This window comes from Aythya fuligula, chromosome 2 (genome assembly GCF_009819795.1).
Source record: "Aythya fuligula isolate bAytFul2 chromosome 2, bAytFul2.pri, whole genome shotgun sequence".
Taxonomy (NCBI): domain Eukaryota; kingdom Metazoa; phylum Chordata; class Aves; order Anseriformes; family Anatidae; genus Aythya; species Aythya fuligula.
In genome coordinates, this window is record NC_045560.1 from 65,343,257 (window position 1) to 65,370,388 (window position 27,132).

Here is a 27,132-nt window from a genome sequence, read left to right on the forward strand (position 1 = left end):
GTCTGACAGATGCTCACTCCACCAAGTGTGTTCACCATGCAGCTGTTAGTGGCCACAAGGTCATTTTCTACATAGTAATTTAGCAACGCTATGACGGAGTTCCAGTCCAACCCTCTTCCATTCCCTTTATGATCAAAACAAGCAATAAAGGGTTGCAACTTCTAAGAACTTTTTTTTTTTTTAAAAAACAAAACATTTTTAGATAGAATCAATGTTGGGTAGATACAGATCATCATGAGTGGACCAACATATAGTAGTCATTTCTTGCAAAAACTACTCTTGTTTATGCAACACCTCTATTTTAATGTCAAATAGGAACAACGTTGCTGAGCTTATCGAGCAGCATGTGAGTAGCATGGATGTCCTCTCCCCCTTCCAGGGACTAGTCCCAGTGGGTGCGCCCCTGGCCAAGGCTTGTCAGCATAAGAGTAAGGTGCCCAGATGCCTGGTGTCGGTGGCCGTGTCACAAGCAAGTGTGGTGGCGGGATGAGCACTGCTCTTCTCCCACCAGACATGGGGCTGCCATTCAGGACTTCTGCTTTTCCTTGTTTCCCAAAAGGGATGACTTGATCAGGAGACTCTATTTTCTTACCTAGAGTAAAGATTATGACTGTTATTTTCCTGAAAGCAAACAGTGCTTTTCTTTCTTTTCCCCAGTGGATGCTGTTTTTTCTGCATGCAATAACCTGTGTCTTGAGCACACCTGAGCATCTGAATGAGGAAACCATAAATAAGGCAGTTAGTCCCTGGACAAGAGCCAGTAAGTCCTCTTTGCTGGTTCTCACTGATGAATTTAAAAGACATAAGTCCTCCTAACTGTGCTGGTATATGTGGCCCATGTGGTGGTCACAGACAATTGCTGATTATAGTCTTTATTTTCAATACACCCACAATGCTGCAAAAACTATTTCAATTTAAATGAATGCTGTGGATCTGCTTCCAGGAAGAATCTGTACTGGGTTGGTCCAAAATTTCCAGTTCATTTTGGCCTCTCTAAGAAACAGCTATCCATCTAAATGCAAGGTGGTTATGATAGTACTAATTTACTTTCCTCATCTGCATTGATATAAATACAACACCTTTTGCATGTGCTGCACAGTTTTTTACAAATGAGAGCAGGAGGCTTTGGCAGGTCCAAGGCAGAGAATGGAAGAAAAATTTCTTTGAAAAATAAATCTCTTTTTCAAGACTGCCCTGACTCTGGTACCAGTGCTGTTTTCTGCACATTTCTGACCAGCCAGGGACCCCCTCATCAGAATTTACCACATATATCTATTTGCCCTAGGACCAAAGCAGTCATATAAAAAGCTTCCATCTCATTCATTACAAGTTTTTCAATGAAAACCTTGATTTGTAAAAGAGGAAAAAAAGTCACACCTGGCTTAATTCATCAGTCCAGAAACAATGTTGAAACTTCATTCTTTTAATGGGTTCTTGGTTTCATGACTGGCATGACTAGTAGCTGGGATTTGGATAAAAAATTTTGTGTGCAACCCCCATGCCTTGATAAGCCTGTGTGACACACACTCTAGTCTAAAAACATGCCTTTCCTGGGTGGATCATGGACTTCTGTAATTGGACAAAAACTATGCAGTTATACTTATCTGATTCCTTTCAGCCTTGTACTACCCCATTTTCTCAATCCTTCCCAGTCACCATTGGATGACAAAGGGGTTCTTATCAGGAAGGTTGTGGGAGTTGTTTAATTTTTACCTTCTGCTTGTTTGGGATAGATTTCAATCTTTGTACTTGGTGCAAGTAAATCCTCCAGATCTTGCATCATGGAATTATTGTTGGTTTTGTTGTTTCTCTTGTTTTTATCCTCTTCACGTTGCTGCATCAATGAAAATCATTTGGTTTAGTTTGAAAGTGAAGATCTAATCTGTGAAATGGTGGCCTGATGTCATACTTGGCCTGGCTATGTGGTTTTGTTGTTAGGAAAGTAATGTATTTGCCAAGTTCAAAGTGTTGCTGAACCTTGGTCCAGTGACCTAGGGTTAAAAACTTTTTATGGAAAGAAAGTACACCCCAGGCAGGACCAAGAACCTTAGAAGAGATGTCTCTGCTCCTGTTAGGGCAAAGCACTTTCTGATAATGTGTTTTATATCTACCAGACCTTTGGATTTCTGCAGCTGTCCATTTGTCCCCATGGGAGTTTTGGTTTGTTTCAAAGTTGCATTTTAGGTGGTAGGTAGGAGTACCAGTGATTAAAAAACAAACAAACAAAAAACAACAGTGGATGAGGAAGAAGGGAGGAAGGCACAACAGCATGGTGATGAAGAGTAGTATAAGGCTATCTTTGTTGTTTGTTTGTTTGTGTGTGTGTGTGTGTGTGTGTATTTAGGTCTTCTAAAGATTTCCATCTGGATTACAGAGAGAGAGGAAAAACAGGGAGCTCTTCCTGCTCTGGACAGGAAAGAAGAGGTAGGGACAAGGAAAGAATAGGCTTCCCTCTCTTATGCAAAGAGAAAACCCAGATGGATGCCACTCCAGCTCCACCCCTCATCCCAAGAGTTAGATCCCCATTGGAAGGTATTGCATGATGGAGCCACAGTGTCCAAAGTGACTCATGGCCTAAATACAGCTGAGAGGTTCCAAACCACAGAGAGGCCTCTGTCCCCTTGGACAAACCTGGCAGTCATTTGAACAACCACAGCAAATCTTGCTGAGCTCAGTGGGTTGTCATACGACAGTCTCTGGCAGGGTCCAGCAACTCTGAGGGAGACCGCTACCACCAGACCAGCACAGCCCTGGTAGCATTCTTGGTCATAGCTCTGCTGTTTCTCATTGAGGCTAATTATCTGAGCAGAGCTAGCTCCAGTTCGGCAGATGTTCTGCTTCCAGACCTGATTCATGTTAGTTCAGGCATCTTTGCATCATAGTCCTCTGCATGTTGCAACCTCCCTCAATTCTGAGTAACAAAAGGTCCAAATCCTACCCTGCAAATTCTAGTCACCTCATCTGTCTACATCTTGTTTTTCCCATCTATATAACAAAGACAGATACCAGCCTCCTTTGTAAAGTGCTTTGATAATTACTGGTATGAAACATTATTGCCATGTTGTTATTTAGGGCTCTTTGCTCTTCAGCTTGTGTGAAATCAGGCTACTGTTTTGATAGACTTATCATTGTCCCTGGGAAATCTCAGGCTCCAAAACATTACTTGAACTTTGAGGTAACTTATTTTTGTAGGTGGAAAGTGCAGTTTATGGGAACACTCATTATAGTTCTGATGTATAAAATAGCAATCTATTATGGGATGTGGCCACTTTTTGCAGTTAGCCATTAAATGTTATCAGAGTGGAATGAACAACCATTAAATGCATCCTCCCCTTGTGTCACTAATGTGGTCTGAATGAAAAGTAATTTAAAAGCATACGTCTACATCAAACTTGAAGTACATGGTATTTCAAACATGGCTTGGCAGGGCAAGTACTTACCATTTGCATTTTCTTCTTCAGCTCTGCATTGGCGCGCTGATATGCTTCAGACACAGCATTTAGGTAATAGATAGCAAGGCTACAAAAACAAATGTTGCTGTAGTGTTAGGATCGGGGAGAAAGAAAGCTTCATAGAGAGGAAGCATAAAATTCATGGACGTGCTGCTTTCCTAAGAGCACCAGGTGAAGCTTAAAAATCCAAACTGACTTTCTTTAGGACCCATCGCAACCCATATAGTGGGCCTATGTGCACCCAAATATCCCAGGGAGGACTACCTATGGGACTTAATTAGACTTGATTCCTGAGCCTGGATTTCACTGCCACTTACAGAATCACAGAATGGTTTGGGTTGGAAGGGACCTTAAAGATCACCTAGTTCCAACCGCTCTGTCATGGGCAGGGACACCTTCCACTAGACCAGATTGCTCAAAGCCCAATCCAACCTGGCTTTGAATCCAACCTGGGATATTTGGGTGCACTTCCAGAGATGGGACATTCACAGCTTCTCTGGGAAAACTGTTCCAGTGCTTCACCACCATCAGCAAAATTTTCTTTCTTATATCTAGTCTAAATCTCCTCACTTTTAATTTAAAACCATTATCCCTCGTCCTCTCACTACACTCCCTGATAAGAGTCCCTCTCCAGCTTTCTTGTAGGCCCCTTTTAAGTACTAGAATCCTGCTATAAGGTCTCCCAGAGCATTCTTTTCTCCAGGCTGAGCAACCCCAACTCTCTCAGCCTGTCTTCATAGGAGAGGTCCTCCAGCCCTCTGATCAATCATCCTCGTAGTCCTCCTCTGGACTTGCTCCAGCAGGTCCATGTCCCTCTTATGCTGGGGGCTTCAGAACTGAATTCAGTGTTCCATGTGGGGTCTCACAAAAGTAGAGTAGTAGAATCACCTCCCTCAGCCTGCTGGTTACACTTCTTTGGATGCAGCCCAGGATATGGTTGGCTTTGAGGGCTTCTGCCCATTGCCAGCTCATGCTGAACTTCTTTGAACCCAACACCCCCTAGTCCCTGTACCTTAGAGCTGCTCTCAGTCCATTCTCCACTCAGCCTGTATTTGTGCTTAGGATTGCCCTGGTCCTGGTGCAGGATCTTGTGTTTGGCCTTGTCGAACTTCATGAGGTTCGCACAGGCCCACCTCTCAAGCCTGTCCAGGTTCCTCTGGATGGCACCCCTTCCCTCCAGCATGTCAGCTGTACCACACAGCTTGGTGTCATCAGTAAACTTCCTGAGGGTGCACTCAGTCCTACTGTCCATGTCACCAACAAAGATGTTAAATATTTCCAGTCCCTGTACAGACCCCTGAGAGACACTACTCATCACTGGTCTCCACCTGGATGTAGTTGTTGACTGCAGTTCTTTGTGTGCAACCATTCAATTAATTCCTTATCTACTGAGTGGTCCGTCTCTCAAATCCATGTGTCTCCAACTAAGAAACAAGGATGTTGTGCAGGCCAGTGTCAAATTCACTTGGTGGGGATAAGGGCTCAAGTTCACCATTTAAGTTTTACCTACCTCCTCACATCTACTTTTCTCACTGGCTGTCTCCAAGCTACCTTAAAAGATTCAAGGCTTAGGAAAAACTGAAGCTGCCCTGTGGCAAAGTCAGTTAAGGTGGGCTGAACCAGTCTAACAGCTCAGCTCTGCTTAAATAAAAGAAAAACAGCCTGCCTGCCTCTGCCTTGTCTGTCTTCCTCTACACCAGCCATGGCCCTTAGGTCCTTTCTTGATGGTGAGCTCATTCAGCTTGTTCTCTGGAGGAAAATCAATACAGCTGATAAAACATGTGGCTTTATGCTATGTCTTACAGGAGACAAAACAGATTAGTCAAGGAGCTCAGAAAAACAAATAGGAAACCAGGAAAACCATGACAGAACAAAGACCTGCACACTCTCCTGAAAAGTGCATTGCTCAACTCACAGTCTGCCAGTTGCAAGTGAGCAGAGATGGGAACAGAGAACAAGCAGGAACCAGGTGGGAGCAGGCTTTTGTTTTGATTTCTTCCTCTGCAAAAAGGACATGCCAAAGCAAAGGGAGAAACCAGCCAAGCTTGTGGGCACTGGAAGGCAAGTGGGTTCTGAGAGGGTATGCTGACAGCCGGTCTTTGGTGAGCAGAGAGGGGCATGCTTCAGAACAAGCCCAAGTGTCTGGGGATGTCTCACTACCACCTGATAATATTTAGGTTGTCAAAAATGTCTCCTCCTGCTTTTGTAGAGAGCTTTTATTCTCCTTAATTATAAACATCATCTGCTTAGTGACTCTGGACCATTCCTGGGAAAAGCACAATCCATTCAGTTCACTGCTACTGTGCTTTGTTTTGTTTAAAAGAAAAAATTTAAAAATCTAATATTTAAAAAAAAAAAAAAAAAAAAGGAAAGAAAGAAAAGGGCAGACCAAAAAAAAAAAAAAACAACAACGACAAAAAAAAACTTTTGTCTAAAAAATAGTTCCTGACAGTTCCCAAACACAACATATGGCCCAAGCTCAGCATTATCAAATGAGGCTAGAGGATTTTAGTACAGTGTCTTTAAAAGACGTTTAGATGTTGAACTTAGTGATATGGTTTAGTGGAGGACTTGTTAGTGTTAGGTCAGAGGTTGGACTCGATGATCTTGAGGTCTCTTCCAACCTAGACAATTCTGTGATTCTGTGATTCTGTCTGACTCTAAGCACAACAAGGCACCATTTACCATCATATTGGTTTCCACGTGAGAGATTGGAAGGGGATACTCTGGATGGCTTTTCTGGAGACTTTTTTCAGAGGTCTGTCTGGAGGAAATACATTTATTTCCCTTTGCCTAGAATTAAACCAAAACTCAGTCTTGGTGATCTTGGTGATTTAGGCTCTCTGTCCCAACAAAGCCTTTTAGAGTTGTTATTTTTGTTCTTCTGTAAGGATGTGATTTTTTTTTTTTTCCTTCTACACTCTGAAACTGATTGCTGAGGAAATATAACACCTCCATAATCCTTTGAGGCTACTTGTACCATAACATAAGCTGAAAACTTTTAGAGAGAAGGAAAGAAATCAGGGTCTTGCATATGACTTATAGTCCAGAGAAAATGGTGAAAGAGATGTAAACCTAAGTTTCTGTCTCTCTGTGTGTTGCCTGTCTTCTAGCTAGTGGTGTATGGCTTTTGTAGATGTACAAAGATCATGCATTAAATGTGATTCTCTCAACTGAAAAGTTTCCAAAATGAGAAAAATCCTTAGAAAAAGTACCTGTATGGTGGCTGTAATTCTGTCTGGAACTTTTTCAAGAAAAGTTTACATGCACATAGTAAGCAGTACTTACACCATGCATCTGATGCTGTCAGGACATGCAGGAGCTACTAGCAGCAGACTGTAGGTCTGACTTATTTAGGCACAGTGGAAGCATCAGCTTTCTTTTTTTCTTTTTTTTTTTTAATGGCTGTGACCCTTTCAGTAGCCACACAACTGGAAGTCACGAATATTTAATATCCCCAAAAGCTGCACGGATAGTGTAGCTGGGTGGGAAGCAAGGATGTTTTAGGTAATGTGGACATGGAGTGGTATCTCTTTTTTCAAAGGGAATCAGGGCAGAGACCAAATGGTGTTTTACGGAGAGATGGATCCATGGAAGACTGTTGTGTGGGAGTGAGCAGTAGCCCTCCTCCTGGAAAAGGGATGATGAAAGGAATGTCTTCAGCAGGTAAATGGGATTCATGCTGTTCACTATCCCAGCTGTCAGTGGAGTAAAGGACAGGAGATTGTCACTGACCAAAATGTTATTTTCAACATTCTACCACTCTCATGACACCTTTTTGGAGGGTTTGCATCAAAGCCGCAAAAAATGATTTGCAGCTCTTTTGTAAAGGTTATTCATTTGGGCTGGATTAGTTTTGCAGTCATATCTGCACTTCATATCAGCAGTAGCATCTGTGAAGCCTACAGGACTAGAGCTAATAATTCAATAATATGCTTGGCTGTACTGGGGATGTGACACGAGACTGTCTTCTGTGTGTATCAGATCTGATTTTTCCAAGTATTCTTTTGTCTGCACCAGTTACAGTAACTGATCATTTTTATTTAGGTTAACGTGAGTAAGGAGTTTGAGGCAAGTAGAGGGATGCTGGTTGATTTTCAGTTTAATTGGGATTTTTCTCAGTCTGTTCCTATAAGAAATTCCATAACACATAAACTTGTATTTGATTTAATTCAATCGTATTATCTTCAGTGTAACCTAGTAAAAACAAAGGATCACAGTGCCCAAGAGAAGTAGACCAGACCAGAGGCCCATCTCCAACATGCACATATGCCAAAGGAAGTGTAAGAGAGGCAAGCCTGTGTAATACGCTCCCTGACCCTCTCCACATCTCCATCTGTTTAGCCTAGCATGTTCAAAGCTGTCTGTAAACTTTGGCCACAGCTTTTCCACTCATTTTGATAGCCCTGAAAACCTCACGAGTAATGCCAAAAATATCTTTTAAAAATACAAGTAAATGAGAACTGCCCTGGTCAGGCTGCTGAAGGAACTGAGGATCAACCATGGTTTCAAATGTGGCTCCAAAGCTGAAATGATCTGATGCTACTGAAACAAATTTCAGATATATTACTTGGAAAAAAAAAAAAAAAAGAAAAAAACACATATTTTTGGAACAAGTAATTTTTGAATGCCATGTATTGGCAGTGTTGTAAATACCACCAGCTGTGACAGAAATTGCTTCTCCACAAGGTACCAGGCTGAGACTGTCCATTTAGTTCCTATGAGCTACTGAAAATTTTAGAAATGGAAGCTGTGACTACCACGAGGTCTATGTCAGCAATGTGTTTCATCTACAAGGTTGTGTTTAATTGGGTTAGGAAATTAAATTTCAGGAAATTGGATCGGGCAAGGGCTGGGGAGGGGGGGTCAGAGAGGGGTGGGAGGCAACAAGGAGTGTGGCTGCTTTCATCCAGGCCATTATCTCCGTAGATGTACCTTGCTAAAGTTACAGCAATTTTTTCAACCTCCTTCCATCCCTGCAAGATGGGCATGTAATATTGCAAGGAAAACTTACACCATGAGTAGAATTGCAGGAATGATCAGTCCTGGGTTTGCCACGTAGCTGAAGATCTTGGCAATAAAAAGAGGGAAATCAAGCTCAATAGTCTCTTGAATGACTTCATACATCCTTTTCTTTCCACTGGAAAGAGAAATATTCAGTTAATGTGTGTAGAGAACTCCTGGAGGGATACTTAATGATGATAAGTAGTATGTTTCCTCTCTGCCAGTGAGCGTGATCTTGCTGTTGGCCAGCAAGGATTTTGAAGTAAAAGTTCTACTTAAAATAACTTCATTTCAAATTACATTGTAGTCCATTCCCTTCTCTCCCTTCTTTAGTTATACAAATAATCTCTGTTAAACCAACTTGCCCCAAAAGATAGTATGTTTATTTCAATGTGCAGATCCTTTATGAATTCTGCCTATTTGCCATCCTGAAATGTATAAAAACCTACAGATTGCAGTAACTATACATTTCTGATCAATTTCTTATTAAATGCAGCCTTCTCATAGTAGATGTAATTTTCCATATGCAAATTCCAGCTTTCTGAAATAATGAATCAACTTGAAGAGCTGTTAAGTAAGGACAAAAATAACAAGTTGTGATTATTGCTTAATAGGAAACTCAGTGAAAGAGTCATTTCAAATTGGATTGATAAAAGAGATGAGAGTGTTCTGTGTGAAAGTAGCACCAATCCGTAAAAATTGGGCTGGATTGCATATCGACCTTCTTCCTCAGTATCTATTAATTCAGCCCCGTGAGTGCTATTCCTCATCTTTAAGCTTGCTTCCTTGTGAGATCTTGCAGTCCCTTCATATTCTGCTCAGGAAGGCATTGGATTCCTTCCTTATAACAAAAGTCAATAAAGTCCAAGTGGCTAAGCGGGACTCCAACTTCATTGGCTGCCTTAAACCTAGGAGAGTTAAGTTTTCAGTCAAGTTATGGGTGGAAAGTTATGCTGAGGGGAGTGAACCAGGCTGAGTAGATTTTGAAGGTGTGATTGGGAATTAAAATAGTGCTCTGATTTCAGGTGAGTCATCTCTTAGTGATAGCATGCAGGCAGCAAGTTTCCTGACAGATGTTCGGATATTGCCTGTTGACACCTATCCTTGTTACTTAACAGATGGAATTCTGGTCTCTTGCCTTCTCCCCAAGTCTTTTAGCTTTCTGATGTCGTTCTCAATCAGCAGATGGATAACAATTTGTTCCAATCTGTTTCTTTGCTGTGTCAGACTCCGTGGGCCTAGGAAATGGTGTTACTCAATCAGATTAGACATTATTGGCATGTTAATCCAGTCCACTGAATGCTCTGAACAGTGCTAATTTCGGAGAGAAGGGAAGGAAAAAAAAAGGCTTTTCTTTTTAAAAGCAACAACTCCTCAGGCTCAGACCTATCAATTTCCTGCTATTTTCCATCAAAAATGCAACACAGTTCATGCTGTGGGATTTCTTGGCTCTATGGAAGGTCTTAGGAGGTTTTAGACTCTAGTTTTGCTACCATAATGTTGATGAGAGCCTTAAGGCTGCTCCTGTTGCTTTTTTCCTGGGGGCTGCACCCGACTGTTCCACCCCTGCTGTCCTCTGATGCTTCTCCATCACTGTGTGTTGGGGAAGCACCATCAATCAGGTATCAGAGGAGGGAGTAAAAAAGCTGGGTTTGTAGAGCCTTCCAGAGAAAAGCAGACATGCTCAGTGGAGACCCAGCACCCCTAGCAGACTGGGTGTGTCCTGTGGCTTCACATAACTAGGGATTTAACAAGAAAGAAAATGGAGAAGTATTACGTGTATACCATCTTTGCTGGAGACCAGGCCTTCAAACTTCATGAAATTAATCCTTTGTAGCAAAGCCAAAACCATGCATTATTGGTGTTTTGCTAGTACCTGAATGGTCCACAGTCAAAGGAAGGAGGCAAGGACATGATGGTGTAGGCCACAGGCAGGAGGCTGAGGAACAGGATTAACAGTAAAAGTCCCATGTAAAAGTTGTTAGACTTGGATGCTTTGAATACTCGTTCGTGAGGGACATTGCTACTCATGACAGCCCAACATTGAAAATACATGGAGGTTAATAAGCGCAGCACGTTTATACCCACGAGCCCTGGCGCATAGAAGGATCCCATCCTGAAAAGGAAAGGAGAGGAAAAGGTTTTTTGTTTGTTTGTTTGTTTTTGTTTTTTTTTGTTTTTGTTTTTGTTTTTGTTTGACAGACTGGAAGGATTTTTATTTTCAAAAGAAGAAAAAATGTTGCTAATGTTGTGGAAAGCTTACCCACAACTAAAGTCCGAGCGGGAAGGCTTGTGCTATCGATCTTGTCTTTCTGGAGGAGAAGTTGCCTGCATCCATGTTAATGTACAGTGACCATAAACTGAGGACCAGACAGATCTCAGACCTCAGTGGTTGTAAGGAAAGACTTGCAGTTTGTGACAAAAATTGTTTGGGGATAGCTTGGAATATGTCAAGTAAAGGAACCCAGAAGGGAGTGACATTCTTGAGTCTGCAGAGATGTTGTAGTTGAAGATCATTAAATCCTGGCGAAAGAAACCTCACTCCCAGAGGAGGTGTGGGATTTTGTGTGGTTGCCTGTTGACTCTCATTCTGTCATATGATCAGCCTTTGTTTGCCCTCCACTGGAGCAATTTTGGGATGTACTCTCTTGCCTGACATGCTCAGCTGACTCCAGGGCCAGCCTTGTGCTCACAAGTAAGCTCACAGCACCTTGTTCCCAAGCCTCTTCTGATCTCTTCCCCCAGCACGTGAGCCATCTTGAAAGGATGAAGTACATTTTTGTGAAAAAATGATTTTATTAAAGTGAGACTACGGCTGGGTTTGGAAGACTGTTCTTTGTTTCAGTTGATAACAGTTCTTTGACAACTAAGCTGGCATTTTGAGTTTTCTACTTTAGTAGACAAGAGCAGAATGTCCAGCAATCAGAGAAACCAAATCCCAAATGCTATTCTAGCTGGCTTGGAAGTCTTCTGACTACACTGTGGGTCTTTTTTTTCAATAATGCAAAAACAAAGAAGGGAAATATCTTACCAAATCATTCCTTGGTTGAAGACCAAACCCAAAACATTGCCGCTGATATCAAACTCTGCATAGGAGGGCTGCATGGGAAGAGAAAGTCTTTGTTTTTGCTAGAGGTACCCGCTATTGCTTGCTGTTGCTGCTGGGCATAAAAATACTTATTTAAATTTGATATAAAGTGATTTCTGGGAGGGCTCCCACTGTGTGTGCACTGCTTGAATAACCAGCAGCTGGGCTGTGGGCTGCTTCTCTCTTGGCTTGCTTAAAATTGGACAAACATATGGAGGTGCTTAGAGTTGCACGGTGTTTATATGTTCTCTCAGTTAGCAAAGTCAATTGTGTACAGAGGAGCCATGGCACAGGACTCGACTTTATACTTCAGCTGGTGTATCTGGCTGCTGATTTGCAGTTTTATTCTGGTAAAATATTGAATGTTTAAACAGCCATAATGATGATCTGGAGGGCAAATGCTACACCAGATATATCCATATCTGTGGGTCTTGTACCAGCAGGCTGCTGCAGAACAGAAGTGGAGAGCCTAGGGGAGAGGAACGTGAAGGAATATATTACCTGGTCAGTGAGAGGTGGCATTTTGCCCTGTTCTAGATAATAGTTAAAATATTGCTTCCTGTGGACCAGCCCTTCTAATGTGGGTGCTAAAGGTGGTAAGTCCAGAACAGGCAGGTCTAATCTATTGGCAGTATTTGACACTTTATAAGTTATTATTCTGGTAGATTTGCCAGTGATGACACTACTGTTCTATGAGTATATGCTTTTCTGCATAAAAACTCAGGTCCAATTTAGCCGCTTATACTATGTAAAGTTTTTTCTGTTTTCTTGAAAAAATATTTTCATTTCAATATAGAACACAAATCTGAAAGATGATGGGTGATGCCCTCATATGTTTGAAATATCCTGTGTAGTATGTCTGCTTTTGACCCAATTTGATACCTGATTCTGTCTGAATCCATCTGTTTTTGTCACTTAAGTGAAAAAATGAACCTTTTTTTCACAGTTTTGCTCTGTATTTGTGCAGCTCCAGTGCTGGCGGCTTTGTAATGTTGCCTTTATGAATACCAAAGAGTTCAGCACTTCTGTGTGTTATGCATACATGATAAGGGAAAGAAGAGCTCTTTACTCCACTGCAGCAAAAGTAACACCAACCTCCAGAATAGATCAGAAGACTGTGCTATGAGTAAAACATCTTACTGCCTGCAGGACAGGCAATGAAGATCAAAGAAGATCTTTGAGAAGAGATGAGTATAGAAGGGCCTAATTATTTGAGGTTATAACAACTGAATGTACATCAGGTCAATTTTTTTCAACTCAACTTCATCATTTAAATTCCTGAGGTGGGAAAGATAACTGTGTTTTTGTAGGGCACTTTCTGGGGTGAAAAGTAGTAGTGATGAGTAGTGATGCAGAGACTGCCTACACAGCTTAAATTATCAAACAAGACCAGAATCAATCATTCAAAATCAATCTGTGTCATATTTGAACAAATGGCCCTGTTTCTTCAGCTTCTCATCTACAAGACATTGACTTACAAATCCAGCCTCTAGGTCCCAGCACCAACAATAATTCACAAATCTGACAAAGCAAGCTCGAATAAAATCTCCCACCAGGATGGTTACATAGGTCACCAGGATATCGGACACTGTGAGCCTTACAAACTCCTGCAATTTAAAACACAAACAAAATATTTAGCTCCTATAATTTCAGTAGCTCATTCTGGGAGTGCATTTTATTTATTAATCTATCTCCCTCTATATGACAGTAACCTTCAGAACTGCATGCTGTGAGTAATCTCCCTACTGGTTTTCAGCCACTTGGCAGTGCGAGACCTTCAGTTTTGTGCTTGGGAATAACAAACTCCCTTACAGCTATTAGCCCTGATAGTTGTTAGTATTATAGACTGTGCTATATGTTGTGGCAGCACATAAAATGGAAGCAGAATGCTAACGCTGCAATAAAGCTGTAAAACATGCAGACAAAGAAGGTAATTTTGACAGTGCTGTCAAAGAAATCTGTGCTACTGTGGTTTACATTTGTGAGCTGTTCTTGCAGGTATTTCACTGTTCTGAAGAACTACAAAACTTTGGTGCATGATGAAAGCTGCCCAAAGCAAGAGAGTTGAAGGGTAGGTTGGTGGGGTGAAAGCTGTGGTGCTGAGGACTTAAAGACCACCTTCCATGCATCTCAGGGTGGGTTATCTTCATCTAGCTCTGCCCTTGTTCCCTGGCCTCATGGTGCATTAGTGGTTGGGATGTGTCAGGAGTTCCCTTGGGAACACATCCTCTGTGTCAGGCTTCATCTGTGTACTCCAAAAGCTCTCTGCAATGCAAATCAAATGCAACAATAATTGGAGACGACAGGTTTATTTCAAAGGTGCTGTCACGATCTGAACCAAGGTATGATGTAGGCATGGCCATAGGCTACCTGGACTTTTTTACTCTTTTGAAGAAAGTGTTGGAGGTCTGTGTGTGTTGGGAGTTTTCACAGCCATAGCTTGAAAACAGTGGTGAATTTATCTTGCCTTGGTACTGCTATGTGAGAGCTGGGAAAGGAGATGTCTTTTGCAAGTAAAACTTAAATCCTGGATATGCTAAAGACATTAACGATAAAAACAAAAACACAAAAACAACACCCAAATCATCCCAGAGACTTACTGCATAACAAATTTCTTACAATGCCGACAGTTGTCTCCCAGCAGGGTCCCCTGGGCACGTCTGCAGGATCAAGGGAAGGTGGGGTGTCAGCACTGCTGTTCCCCATGGATGAATTGTGGTGGCCAAGCAGCATCCAGCGTGTGATGTTCTTCACAACATCTTCTTCATCCAGCTGCAACAGAGAGATACCTCAGCCAAAAATGTAAGGATATGGGGACCACAGAGGGTGCCAATGGGTTCCCCTCTCTACCAGCTACCATCCCTAATACAAGAAACTGCTTAAAACAGATTTGTGACAGCACTGGAAAGAAGAATAGCACAGAACCTTGCTCCCTTTCCCGGGGTGTCAGGGAACAGCCCCTCCAGATCAAAAGAAGCTTGGGGGCACCATGAGTTTTGTGGAATCAGCAGCCAGCTCCCTGCACATGGAGAAGCCAGACCTCCAGCAAAATGAGACATGGTTTGAGGGCCAGGGAGAGCAAAGAGCAGGGCTGCTGCTAGCGTTCATGGAAGAGGAGCCTCTGTGCAGTCCTCCTTCTTTGCTTTGTTCATCATTTTCAGGACTGAACAAGTCTCCCTGATTCCTCCTATTCTTCTCAGCTTAAATCAGGGTCATTTTTTTCTATAAATCAGTTAGACATTTGTCCTTTCCTGCTGTTATCTGCCTGGCGCATACTACCAGGATAATGCTAAAGAGGAGAGGGCAGGGAAAAAGGGTTATAAATCACACCCTTGGGGTATGCATTAATAGAAATTGCAAATAGTGTCAGATGGAAAAAAAAATAAATTATCCTAGTATTCTGTGATTTTAGACGACAATAATAGACAGACCTAGAAGTTCTCCCTTGAGTCCCTGACCTCTGCTCAGCAGCAGGGAGCTCTGTTCCCAGAATCCATCTCAACCTCAATCTGGGACAGATTGATGCTTAAAATGCTTGAGAGCACTGGGGAGGGGTGGGGGGCACTTGCTGCAAAGTGTGGGATTGCCCCTGGTAGCTATGGAGATGTGCTGCACTCACCCTCTGCTCCAAAAAATGTTAGTGCACTTACCTTTTCATCTCAGCCCTTACTTTTTCATTGACGTCATCCATCAAGGCCAACAGGAATGTGTAGAGGTTCCCCAAGAAGAGGGCAAAGATGCGTCCCAGCTGCCACTTCAACCCGATACGCGGATGGTAATTTTCAAGTGCAGCAATAGTTTCAAACAAGGGGGGACAAAACATTCCCAGCAAGGACATCACAATTTCAACCTGCCAAACAAGGAAAAGGTTACTGCTAACAGCAACAACAGAGACTACCTTACTGTGAGTTGTGACCAAAATTAAGTGTGCATGATGACCATTTTCACTGGGGTGCAAGCTGACAAATCTCTTTAACATCAGCAAATGACTTTCCACTAAAGCAGGGTAGCAAAAGTGGAAGCAGCACATAATAGAGAGAAAGTTGTGTTACGTAATAGTGTTCCACTAAATTAGTTTCTGCTCTTCTCTGCTAACAGAGGCCAGTTACAGCAATAAGGTTTGGACCAAGGGACATGTGGAGCAGAGCAGGAGCTGCCAGCAACCTGTCAGCAACTGGCTGGAGATTCTTGAAGGTTTTATGATTAGGAGGGAGCCAAAATGAGCTCAGCTCTTTGGCTTAGTGTGCTGACAGCACAGCAACAGGCTGCACTGGTGGACTGCAGGGCTTGCTCCTGCAAGAGCACTTTTATTATTATCTCAAAGGGATGAGCTCTGCAGAGTGTGTTCCCTGTCAGTCCAAGCTCATGCATGTTTAGTCTTTTAAGTCACTCATACTATTGCCTGCATCAGCTCCTCATTTATTACTTTAGTTTTAGAGTAAACAAAAGACTTAGGTTAAAAAGCAATTAGTCAATGCTAATGTTTATTTGCCATATTTGGCACGTATCCTTTTGCAATAGGCAATTATGGATGTGAATGGAAATGCATCAAGGACTCAGTGTTGCAGCCCAAGAAAATACGTCCCCGTCTCATATTTATTCCTCTGTATGGGGCAAAGTATTGGGTTGCTGTGGTCAGTGAGATCATTGATGTGTCAGCATTAGCTCAGGCACGGTTTGTAAACACTATCTTATTTTTACAGCCATCTAGTGCCTGTTGGCCTGCAGAGGACTGTGTCTGGACAGCCACCAGCAGGTTCTGACTCACGGGTCTCTTGTTTTTTACTTCTGTATCCAGAAAGAACAACAGTACCCAGAATTGTATATATGCAGATCTTAAGTTATTACCAGGAAAGTATCAGTCACTAGATTTTTTGTCTGTTTGTTTGTTTTGTTTTCCCTTTGGGAAAAGTTGACTAAATTAATCAAAGCATTTTGTGAGTTATTTTGCTAATGTTTTCTGAGGAAATTATGAAAATGCATAGGTTTGAATTTGATTTCTCTTTGATATTTAGATACATGGTAATGGAGTACACATTGAAATTAAGCATTTCAATAGATAGAAATAATTTTGTGTGAGTGTGGGGAGAGCTTCGACTTTGAACAGTTCATTCCAAAATAAGACAAATATTTTTGACAACTGACTTTTTTCTACCGATTATGAAATCTTATTCCCATTACTCAGAAGGAATGAAAAAGATCTGAGTTTAACTTCATGTCTGATAATGGACATTTTCAACACTCAGCTTTCTAGTACAACAGAATTTTTGAGCATTAATATATAACTTGAGGTTGGTGTTTTAAAAAATGACGATGTAAGTACTGAAGACCCATTGAGTCTTAATGCAATTTATTGTGAGAGCATTTTCCCCTGCCTACAGGAGCTGTTAATTTGCCCTGAAAACTCTCTGTGAGACCAGTGTGATTCCTGGCTAACACAAGTACAAAGTCACAGAAGGACTTTTGGACCATGGTGGGGAATCCCTCTGCTTCGGATGCCATCCATTTTGGCTGTGGCAATGATTATGCTGATGTACAAGGAAAGTTATTACATCAGAAAACTGGAAGGAAAGTTTCCATACCTCATTCCTTTCATACCACCCAACATTTTGCATTTTTGAAAATGTCTGGGAGCGTTTCACCACAAAGTAAATGAGGTAGCCACTCCCACACAAGCAGCATATGATGAGGATGTTGGCTAGGACCCGCAGGAACCTCCTCAGGTGGATGTTCTCATCTTTGTTGCTTTCTTGCTCATCCACGATAGATTCCTGGAAAAAACAAACAAACAAACAAACAAAAAAAAACAGAGATACTCACAGAATTGGAGCAAGTAAGTTGTAGCACTGAGCCTAAGGCAACATCAGATAGTTTTCTACTTTATAAAATGTAATTCTGAGCTATGATGGCTATATTGAACATGGTACTTTGCGTTGAGCTCAAACAAAGCTCCATGAAGGCATCTCATTTTGCCTGGAAGGCACAAAGTGGCAGACACATCCCATGGCAATAAGGTGGAGGAATGAGGCTCTAAAATAAAACATTTCCTAGCTGAGTCTACAGCTGGGTTGCAAGGCCTTTTGGATGTCACTGCTAGCTCCTGGACAGGCGGTTACACACTGTCATCAGGTCACCTCTTGCAACTCATCTTCACAAAAAAGAAAACCGATCAAGCCTTTGAAATCCGCAGTAGCTAGGCTTTTTCTTCACTCTATGTGTATTTTTTTTTCTGTGGCTAATTCCTGCTCAGTATCCCAAGCTTTAGCTCTTTTACAGTCCAAGAATTGGTTTGTGCATTTTAGCAAAGATCCTTCTGGTTTTATCTGTGTGCAATACTGCTATTAAATTCCCTTTCTCTGGGATTTTACATGAAGTGTTAGCTCTGAACGAGGTTAAACTGGATGAAATTACTTTTCAGATTGAGCAGCTACATGCTGACTGGCAGCTCTTTTATTTATTGCTTTTTCCTTACTCAATCTGGTATGAATGTGTAAAAGAAAGTGTGGGGTGAGTTATTGTTGGAAAAGTTCTTCCATCCTTCAGCAGATGCTCAATATATTTGGCCTTGCTTTGTATGTGTTTTATAATCGCAAAACTCAGTCCAATTTGTGGAGTATTTTGTTTACTTTTTATTTGTAATTTTTTAATTTTTGAAACAGTTTTTGGTTAATGGAGCTCCTAGTAGCCCAAAGGCAGAACATTATATAGAAATTTCTGTTAACCAAAAATAGTTTTGGATTTATTTTTTTTACAGTTTCAAATAAAACTGTTTTTTACAAACTTTGTTAATTAAAAATAATTAAAAAAAAAAAGTAAAGCCCTTTGAAAGTAGGCTTTAAGAGCAAATTTTTTGTCAGAAAAAGATTTTACTTTTTTTTTTTTTTTTCTGCACTTACTTTCTGTTTTTCATTGGAGAAATCCTCACTGTCTTCCACATTTTGTTTTTACTTGGTTTCCAAAATTAAAAAAAAAAAATCTATTAAATTGTCTTAGAGTTGTTTTCTTTGAACTTTTCTGAGGTTAGGTTAGCCCAGAATTTATGATTAAATAACTACAAATCTGTTATTATCCACTGATATTAGTGGAATCAGTTTGTATTCTTCCAGCATGCTGGAGATAGGATTTCTCATGCTATGCAACATAACTTTAATAGCAGGTAAGCTTTGTCTATTTCTATATGTATGTATTACCCCCATACTTACATGTGTGTCATCAGCTAAGCAGCGAAATTGTCTTGGAAGTACGAACTTTTCAGTAGTGCAGACAGCAGCTGTGGTGGGTCACAGAGAGCTTGTGGACATTGAAATGGAAATGAAGAAAACCCTCAACTTCTTTGCTGAAATTTTAAGATAGGCTCCAAATGGGACACTTAAACCTACTGTGTTCAGAGAGCCTGAGGTGTGGGCTTCGTGGTGTTGACAACAGGCTCTGTGACACAGTCCTGGGATCTGGGATGTTACAAGAAACACAGGGCAGTTTTGCTGAGTCTTCAAGAGGGTTTTAGCTTTTGTAGATGAGATGTGGTCATGACTGGGGCAGAGGAACAGAAGAGACAAGATATTTTGGAGGGAAAAGCTGTAGAAATTGCCACCCTGTGAAGCTGCTGCCTTCTCTTGTGCTTTGAGTCACAGAGTAAACGCTGCCTCAGGAGGGGGATGGCTGTGGGCAGAAACTTGCCCTGAACTCAGGGGTGATGGGAGAAGAGTAATGAAGACGTGGTGGCCCCCTGTGCGTATGGCCTTGGCTTCATGCTGCAGGGTGGCTTGTGTCCCGCCTGTCCCCTCTGCTGCTCCTGCTGCCCCAAACATTGGGCATGCAATGGCATTGGGTTCCTACAGTTTATATTCTGCCTGGTGCCAAGGAGAAACAGGTGATGGAGAAGTGATGGAGATGGTTAGGTTCTCACATGACCACAGCAGCTATTTTTTCCCACTTAGTGCTCCAGAGGAAAACAATACTCATCTGGTTTTCCAAATCCTAAAAAGGGGCTTGGGGTGATCCAGGGCATTGGAGCTAGACCTGCTATGATTCAGTGTCATACCCTGTTCATTTTGAGAGATCCTGTACAGATACTCAGTTGTCCTTTTAACCCTCTGCAATGGAAGGTGCTGGGAGCATCCCCAGAAGCAGACAGAGAAATGCCAGTTAGGGGTTACCTTGAAGCTGGTGGTGATGGATGCGAACTTGTTGTCTGCAGTCTCTGGGTTGCCAATGAGGTAGTCCCAGCTTGTGAACATTTTCCAGCTGAAAATGAAGTTGTCATCTTCCCCATCTGCTGTACTCTCATTGGCATTGCGTGCCATCCTGTGTAAGGGTATGCACAGTGACAAGGTCAGGCCAAGTGTTTCACAGAGCCACCACACGTCCTTGAGCTTTGCTGGGGCAGCTGGTTGGTGAGGAAGGAAAGCAGGGTGGTCTTTCATGGGGCTTGGGTGTGACTGTTAGGGATATACAGGCCTTATAATAAAACCCATAATGTATAGAAAAACTAGAATAGATGATGAAAGCAGGCAAGGGATTGCTTCCACCACCTTGTGCATGATGAATGACTATTTACAGTGTTTCTGGGCCTTATGGTAGAGTAAATGATAATGGCTATGTTTAGGTAGTTAAGTTTAGTCAAAAAGCACTGGTGCTGTCCAGTACAGTCATTGCAACACAGCATTTTAGTGATATTTTTGGTAGCTGCACAATGTTGGAGTGAAAGAGCTTGCAGCAAATCATTAAAGGAGAGGAAAGGCATTATTCTTGTTAATCAGCACAGGAGCAGATATGGCTTCTATTGTTTCCTCTGTATTATTTGATCCCTGAAATCTTCGTATGAGACAACAGATGCTGCCTTTTCATAGTAAAAATACAGTAAATCCCCATGCCCCACTCCAGTCAAAGACTCAAGAGATTCTTTCCGCTGCATAGCAATAGAGTCTATTTCAATAGCAATACAAATACATTGGCTTATCCTTTCTTGTAAGGGAAGGATAACCTTTGCATGGTGTGACCTCCAGAGAGAGGCAGGGAGTTTTATTTTTGGCTTTGCAGACTGTCTTCACAGTGTGACATGATAGCTGTGGGGCTCACACTGGCTTTCCACATTTTATTTTATTTATTTACTTATTTTAATCAGTGAAAGCATGTGAAAAGGAAGCTTTGAAACCTACTGCAGGTAAAATCCTCCTTCATGTGAACATGAAGGAGGGAACCCAGACTTGGGAACCCAGCTAGGAGACACTGGCCTTACTTACGATCTTATAACGACCATCAGACTGTAGCCAAACACACTGATCCCAACCATGAAATATGCCATTGGTAGCCGATATTTCAACCAGCCAATGGTCCGCTGGTTGTTGTAGTAGCCATAGAAGAGTGCTGAGTACTTGATGTACCCCTAGAGGAAAAGCAAACACAAACCTTTGTGTAAGCCATGTGGCTGTTCCCCTGTAGGAAAAAGGTTCATGGTGAAAACTGAACATTTAAAATAAGGAAAATCAGCTTGGCAATTATTTTAGTGTCTCACTCTGGGCTGTTTGCTGCCTTGTCATTTTTGAAAACCATCAATGCACTTATCCTTTTACAAGAGGGAAGAAAGGGATTGCGTCAGAAGATACTGGCTCAAAACTAAAATGCATTTTTTTTATCTATCACTGTTTTATCCTTACCAGAAAAAACTTCTTACTGTTCTTTGTGGCATAGCCCTCCTACTTCTCTAAGTCAGTATCAAACACTCATGATAGAAATGCTGTAGTAAAGAGGCTTTCCACCATGATATGAAAATTTTCCTATCAGCTAAGATGCAGGTGGTGCTTGGTACCCTGTGGATTTAGCTCCTTTTACTTGCTCCTACCTGCAGAGCAAATATAACTAAAGACTAATATCAAAGTATTCACAATGTATTTTCACATTTCTGTGAAAAGCAGAGCTCAGACAACAACAGCTACGTTGTCTCAAGTAGACCTATTTTTTACTTGCAAACTGTGGGGCATCCAGCAAACATGCAGTTCTCCTAACTTGATCTCCCTATTTTTCTCTTACCTTGTACGTGTATCATTGTATATTGTGCCTTTCATCTCATAAGTTAAGTGTAGTTAATCAGTCTGCCCATGATAATTGAGCAAGCTCCCTTCCAATCAAGGTTTTGGAAAAGCAAAATTGAGACATCACTTGAAAACCATATCAAAGGCTGTGCACTGGGTCTAGTTTAGGGACATCCCTGAGTGCAACATCAGCTGCACATCTGTCCTGCACAAAGAACAGTGCCACAGGTACAGGATAGCTTTGTGTGTTTTTCTTCTGGTGCTGCAGGCTGCAACTTGGGGTAATGCAGCAAGCCTGTGGCTGGCAGACCCACAGCACATTGGCTTGGGTTTTGGATCATGTTATTTATAGCACGTACTGGGTAAATGCAATGAAAAAAAATAAAACATGAAACATGAAGATTATGTTTCTGGAAGGCACTAGTGACATTTTTTTTCTCAGATTGGAATCCCAAACTTTCATCTTATTGAAATTGAAATTGTGGGGACTGACAAATTAGTTTCTCTCTGCACCTTATCCAGTATACTCTTTAAACTCCATTTGTGAGGCATGGTGTCTGGTATCCAAGTGAGATTTATTCCTTTCTGCTCCTCTAGGAATCCATGATGTGACCTCCTTTCTGTCAAAGCATGCTTTTCCCCTGACTCCTCTCTTAAAATGTATTTTTTAGACTCACAGTATTGCCTCGTTGTTTTACCCCTGCTCTGAAATATGTTCCCCACTGCACCTCTCCTGTGGAACACACTGGACATCCATTCATTTTCAAAGGACAAGCCTCTGTGAAGGGCTTTGTTCAACATCTGGCTGCAGAGGGCAGTTTTACGTTGTTGCCCCATAGCTGGACATTGTTTCACAAGCTTGCCAGGTGGGTGGCTGGCATCATTTGGCAGAGACCCACAGGATCAAGCTCTTGATGAAAGAAGGGTGATGTAGGTTTATTTACCAAGCCAAAGGCAGGAGACTGGCAAGTGTTGGTAGCTCGTCTTTGATATGATGGCACAGCCTCAGCAAAAAGAAAACTTCTTTACTGATGTGAATGTGATGTGCATGGTTTATTTTCTACTAGAGAAAACCTACAGCTGTAGTTCAGCAACACACCTGTTTGTTTTTTGTTGTTGCTTGTTGTTTTGCTTTTTTTTTTAAGTAGGGAGGTGTTAATTTAAATGATGCTTCTTCTATTCTTCCATCATGCTGGTCAGATGAGGTTTTTGTTTGCTACAAACTTATTTGAAATGTTGCTAATTGAACCCTGACTGGTGGATTTTGGATTCTGACAAGCAGGTGAAAAGGCTGGAAAAAGGAAACAAAATGGAGCAGATTATCTTGAGTGTCATCACACAGCACTTGCACGGCAACCAGGTGATCAGGCCCAGTCAGCATGGGTTTATGAAAGGCAGGTCCTGCTTGACAAACCTGATCTCCTTCTATGACAAAGTGACGCGCTTAGTGGATGAGGGAAAGGCTGTGAATGTGGTTTACCTTGACTTCAGTAAGGCTTTTGACACCATTTCCCACAGCATTCTCCTCAAGAAACTTGGCTTGGACTGATGTACACTTCATTGGGTTAAAAACTGGCTGGGTAGACAGGCCCAAAGAGTTGTGGTGAATGGAGTTAAATCCAGCTGGAGGCCGGTCACTAGTGGAGTCCCCCAGGGCTCAGTACTACGGCCAGTTCTCTTTAATATCTTTATCAATGATCTGGATGAGGGCATTGAGTGCACCCTCAGTAAGTTTGCAGATGACACCAAGTTAGGTGCGTGTGCCAATCTGCTCAAGGGTAGGAAGGCTCTGCAGGAGGATCTGGATAGGCTGGACTGATAGGCTGAGGCCAACTGTATGAAGTTCAACAAGGCCAAGTAGCAGGTCCTGCACCTGGGGCACAACAACCCCAAGCAGAGCTACAGGCTGGGATGAGTGGTTGGAAAGCTGCCTGGCAGAGAAGGACCTGGGAGTATTGTTTGATAGTCAGCTGAATATGAGCCAGCAGTGTGCTCAGGTGGCCAAGAAGGCCAACAGCATCCTGGCTTGTATAAGAAGCAGTGTGACCAGCAGGGCTAGGGAAGTGATTGTCCCCCTGTACTCAGCTCTGATGATGCCACACCCCGAGTACAGTTTTGGGCCCTTGTGTCCAGTTTTGGGCCCCTTGCTACGAGAAGGACATCGAGGTGCTCGAGCAAGACCAGAGAAGGGCAATGAAGCTGGTGAGGGGTCTGGAGAACAAGTCTTATGAGGAGTGGCTGAGGGAACTGGAATTGTTCAGCCTGGAGAAGAGGAGGCTCAGGGGTGACCTTATCGCCCTCTAGAGGTACCTTAAAGGAGGCTGTAGCGAGGTGGGGGTTGGTCTGTTCTCCCATGTGGCTGGTGACAGGATGAGGGGGAATGGGCTAAAGTTAGCCAGGGGAGGTTTAGGTCGGATATGAGGAAGAACTTCTTTACTGAAAGAGTTGTTAGGCACTGGAATGGGCTGCCCAGGGAAGTGGTTGAGTCACCATCCCTGGAGGTCTTTAAAAGATGTTTAGATGTAGCTCTTAGTGATATGGTTTAGTGGAGGACTTGTTAGTGTTAGGTCAGAGGTTGGACTAGGTGATCTTGGAGGTCTCTTCCAACCTAGATGATTCTGTGATTCTGTGATAATGGGATCCTCATCAGAAAATGGGTAGTGAACACAAGTCTGTCCCTGTCAGCTTTCTTGATGCATCAGTACTTGAAGCTTTGTTAATAAACTAGTTTAAATTGCCTGGTTTACATTAGCTTGTCAATTTGTTTGTTTTAACAAACAAAGTTTTGATGGTGTTTATTACAGAAGGACTGGGTCCCATACACGCAGTGCGTGGGCAAGCACCAACAAGCATTTCATAATTGCTTCTAGAAGCAGCAGCTTTTAAACTCAGATCCCAAGATATTGCTTGCAGCAGCATCCCTTCATGCCTGGCCCATGAGGATGGTAGGGGTGAGAGGATAATTCTCTTCCCAAGGCTGTGAGCAAAGTCTGTGGTATGGGAAGGTGTTCCCTGCCTACCAACCAGGAGTGCTGCTTGCATTTCCTTTCTGGATTGCTGGGTTGGAGCAGCTCTTGTTTTTCTTCTTCATTGTGGCTGCCTTTTCAGTCAAAAGTCAAATGTCTCTTGTTCGTACTAAAGACTTTGGTTTTTCAGGATAAAATTCTATGTTTATGATAGTGAGTTGATACAGATGCAATATTTGTTCTATGCAAGCTAAAGATAAAGCAGAAATGTGTTAATTGGGGTCTTTTTCCTTGGAAAAAGATTTTTTGCCTGAGTTCATAGGGCAACTCTATGAAAGTGGTGTAAGTAAGTTGTACCAAGCTCATGACTGGGCAATTTACATTGTGACTGGCTTCTACTAATGTGCGTGCAAAAATGTAACATCAGCTCTCGTGTTTCATTAGTAAAATTATTGTGTAGACTAAAGGGCATGGGGTTCCTAAATCTGCTTTGACTTCCCTCAGCATGGAGCTTTACAACTCCACTGGCCTTAGTGGATTTTATTTTGCCCCATTGCACCTCATTAGCCCCAGAAAGCACATTTTGGGTGGTGTTAGCCAGCTCTGTTGGGATGTGACACATCCCATTTGGACTAAAAGTGCATTTGCTTTGTTCCTGATAAAGCAAGAAATATACACGTGTGTATACAAACACATATGAGATATGCCAGGAAGCACATTTGTAGATGGAAGGATTCAAATCCATATGCATATGTCTTAATACACATATGCTATTTTGGCCAGGAATCTCTGGGGATCTGCACTATGGCATCTGCACTATGGCACTCATGGGTGCGGGCATCTCTTCATCTTTTAGAAGAAAAAGGTTAATTTTTGGTTTACCTCAAGATAAATTCATCCACGTAGCTTCACTAACTTCTGAAGGGTTTTATTATGTATTAAACTGATCTACTAATCTCTTATGATTAACACCCCTGTACTTACCTCAAAATCCCAAAGAACAGAAAAATCCATAGCTGTTGCTTGTTCAGCCCGGGGTACAGTTTTTCTTGGCATGCTCCCGTATGGCATTCCCATCAGGACCTGGTAAGCATTAATAAGAGAGATATGTGTGATGTATAACACGCTGTAGTTTTTGTTTGTTTGTTTGTTGTTTATGTTCCCTAGTGAGTTGCTTTTGGTTGATTTTTTAATATGTATTTTATTAGTACCTGAACAGCAGTGTAAAATATTTAGAATTAATTTCACCTGAATAACTAGAGGAGTTCCCTTTCCTTGGTAACATTCATTAAACAGGAAATATTTTGCTAATGAATTAGATTCCTCCATGAGCAGCTCCAGTTTCAATGTCCTTGGTTTAGCAAGAGGCTTCTTTGTTTGAATTTCATGGGTCTAATGCAATAAAGGGATTAGTTTTATCTATTTATTCAGGACTTCCTTTGAGAGAAGTCAATAGCACTGGGTTAAGCTTGCAGTAGATTCTGTATTATACAGTCTTGAATTGAAAAATGGTCTCAAGGTGAGGTGAAGGGCAGTTAGGTTTGGGCAAGAAGCATATGACAAAATGACACGAAGAATAGTTTTCATAGCACAGCCTCTCCTGATGACACCATGCATAGCAGTCCTTGCAGCAAGTCCCACAGCTATTGAAGTCCACACAGAGAATGTCAAGGGCTATGGAGAGTTAATAACATATTTACCAGCAGATTCTGGTGTCCGTACCAAAATATGTCAGCATTCCTAGCCTAGAAAGGTCCTAGCATATCATCTATCACTTATTTTTAGGGCTATCTCATTAATTTCAAAATTATTTGTGACTAAATGTTTATCGCCTAGCTACTCTCCATATTGTAACAGCTCAGTAGCAATGAGTAACTTTATGCATACATCAAAAACAAATTATACAAAGCTGTTTAGTCTTCTACCATACACATAGTTCGCAAAACAAACAAACAAACAAAAACACACAAACCACATTTGTATTTTTCAGTGCTAATGGCTATGTCTCTTCATTCTGGGAGGAAACAGAGCTTTTGCTTTTGATAGTGCAAACAACCCCATCAAGGAGAACAAAAGCATAGTCCTCAAGAGAGACTCTATGCTGCATTTTTGCTCCATAAAAATCTGTGTTGAACAGAACAGATGCCACTGTCTGTGTATGGCACAGCCTTTAAAGACTGTACAGAGTAATTTAGACAGAGGTATAATGGCTACATTAAAAAGTTCTTCAATAAGCGACCACATAAAGTTGGCTATTAAATCCTTTTCCTTCTCAAAGTACAGTGAGAAATGCAAAAACTAGAAATATAGCTCATCCTCGTGAATCATCTGAACTAGAAATACAGAAAAGGGATATTTCCCAAACAAACATTATTTGGCAAAGTGCTCAGGACATCATTTGTTACTTCTCTTGATTGCTCCTTTTCAAGAATCTCCTGTGCTCATTGATCTGAAGCCATGGCCCTTGGAGGGCCCAAATGGGCTCCTGAGCCCAAGGTATTGGTACTATCCATCAGAAACCTTGGCAGTTTTTCCAGTGTGACCTTATCCTTGAGCCTGTGAAAGCTCATGCAATGGCATGTTTGTCAAAG

The 27,132-nt window shown here is 41.9% G+C and overlaps 1 protein-coding gene across 1 annotated transcript in view; it reads right to left on the bottom strand.

The window, feature by feature from the left end:
• Positions 1–332: 332 nt before the first annotated feature.
• The window catches only part of TMC2 (transmembrane channel like 2), a 34,817-nt gene continuing 8,017 nt past the window's right edge, over positions 333–27,132 (bottom strand). The window contains exons 8-20 of the mRNA XM_032181078.1: positions 25,526–25,624; positions 20,787–20,929; positions 19,701–19,848; positions 17,127–17,315; positions 15,215–15,394; positions 14,164–14,316; positions 13,023–13,151; positions 11,488–11,555; positions 10,333–10,572; positions 8,467–8,592; positions 3,441–3,519; positions 1,714–1,834; positions 333–592 (exon numbers count right to left, since the gene is read on the bottom strand). Of these exons, the coding sequence (XP_032036969.1) occupies positions 333–592; positions 1,714–1,834; positions 3,441–3,519; positions 8,467–8,592; positions 10,333–10,572; positions 11,488–11,555; positions 13,023–13,151; positions 14,164–14,316; positions 15,215–15,394; positions 17,127–17,315; positions 19,701–19,848; positions 20,787–20,929; positions 25,526–25,624 (1,935 nt within the window). The remainder of the gene's footprint in view (positions 593–1,713; positions 1,835–3,440; positions 3,520–8,466; positions 8,593–10,332; positions 10,573–11,487; positions 11,556–13,022; positions 13,152–14,163; positions 14,317–15,214; positions 15,395–17,126; positions 17,316–19,700; positions 19,849–20,786; positions 20,930–25,525; positions 25,625–27,132) is intronic.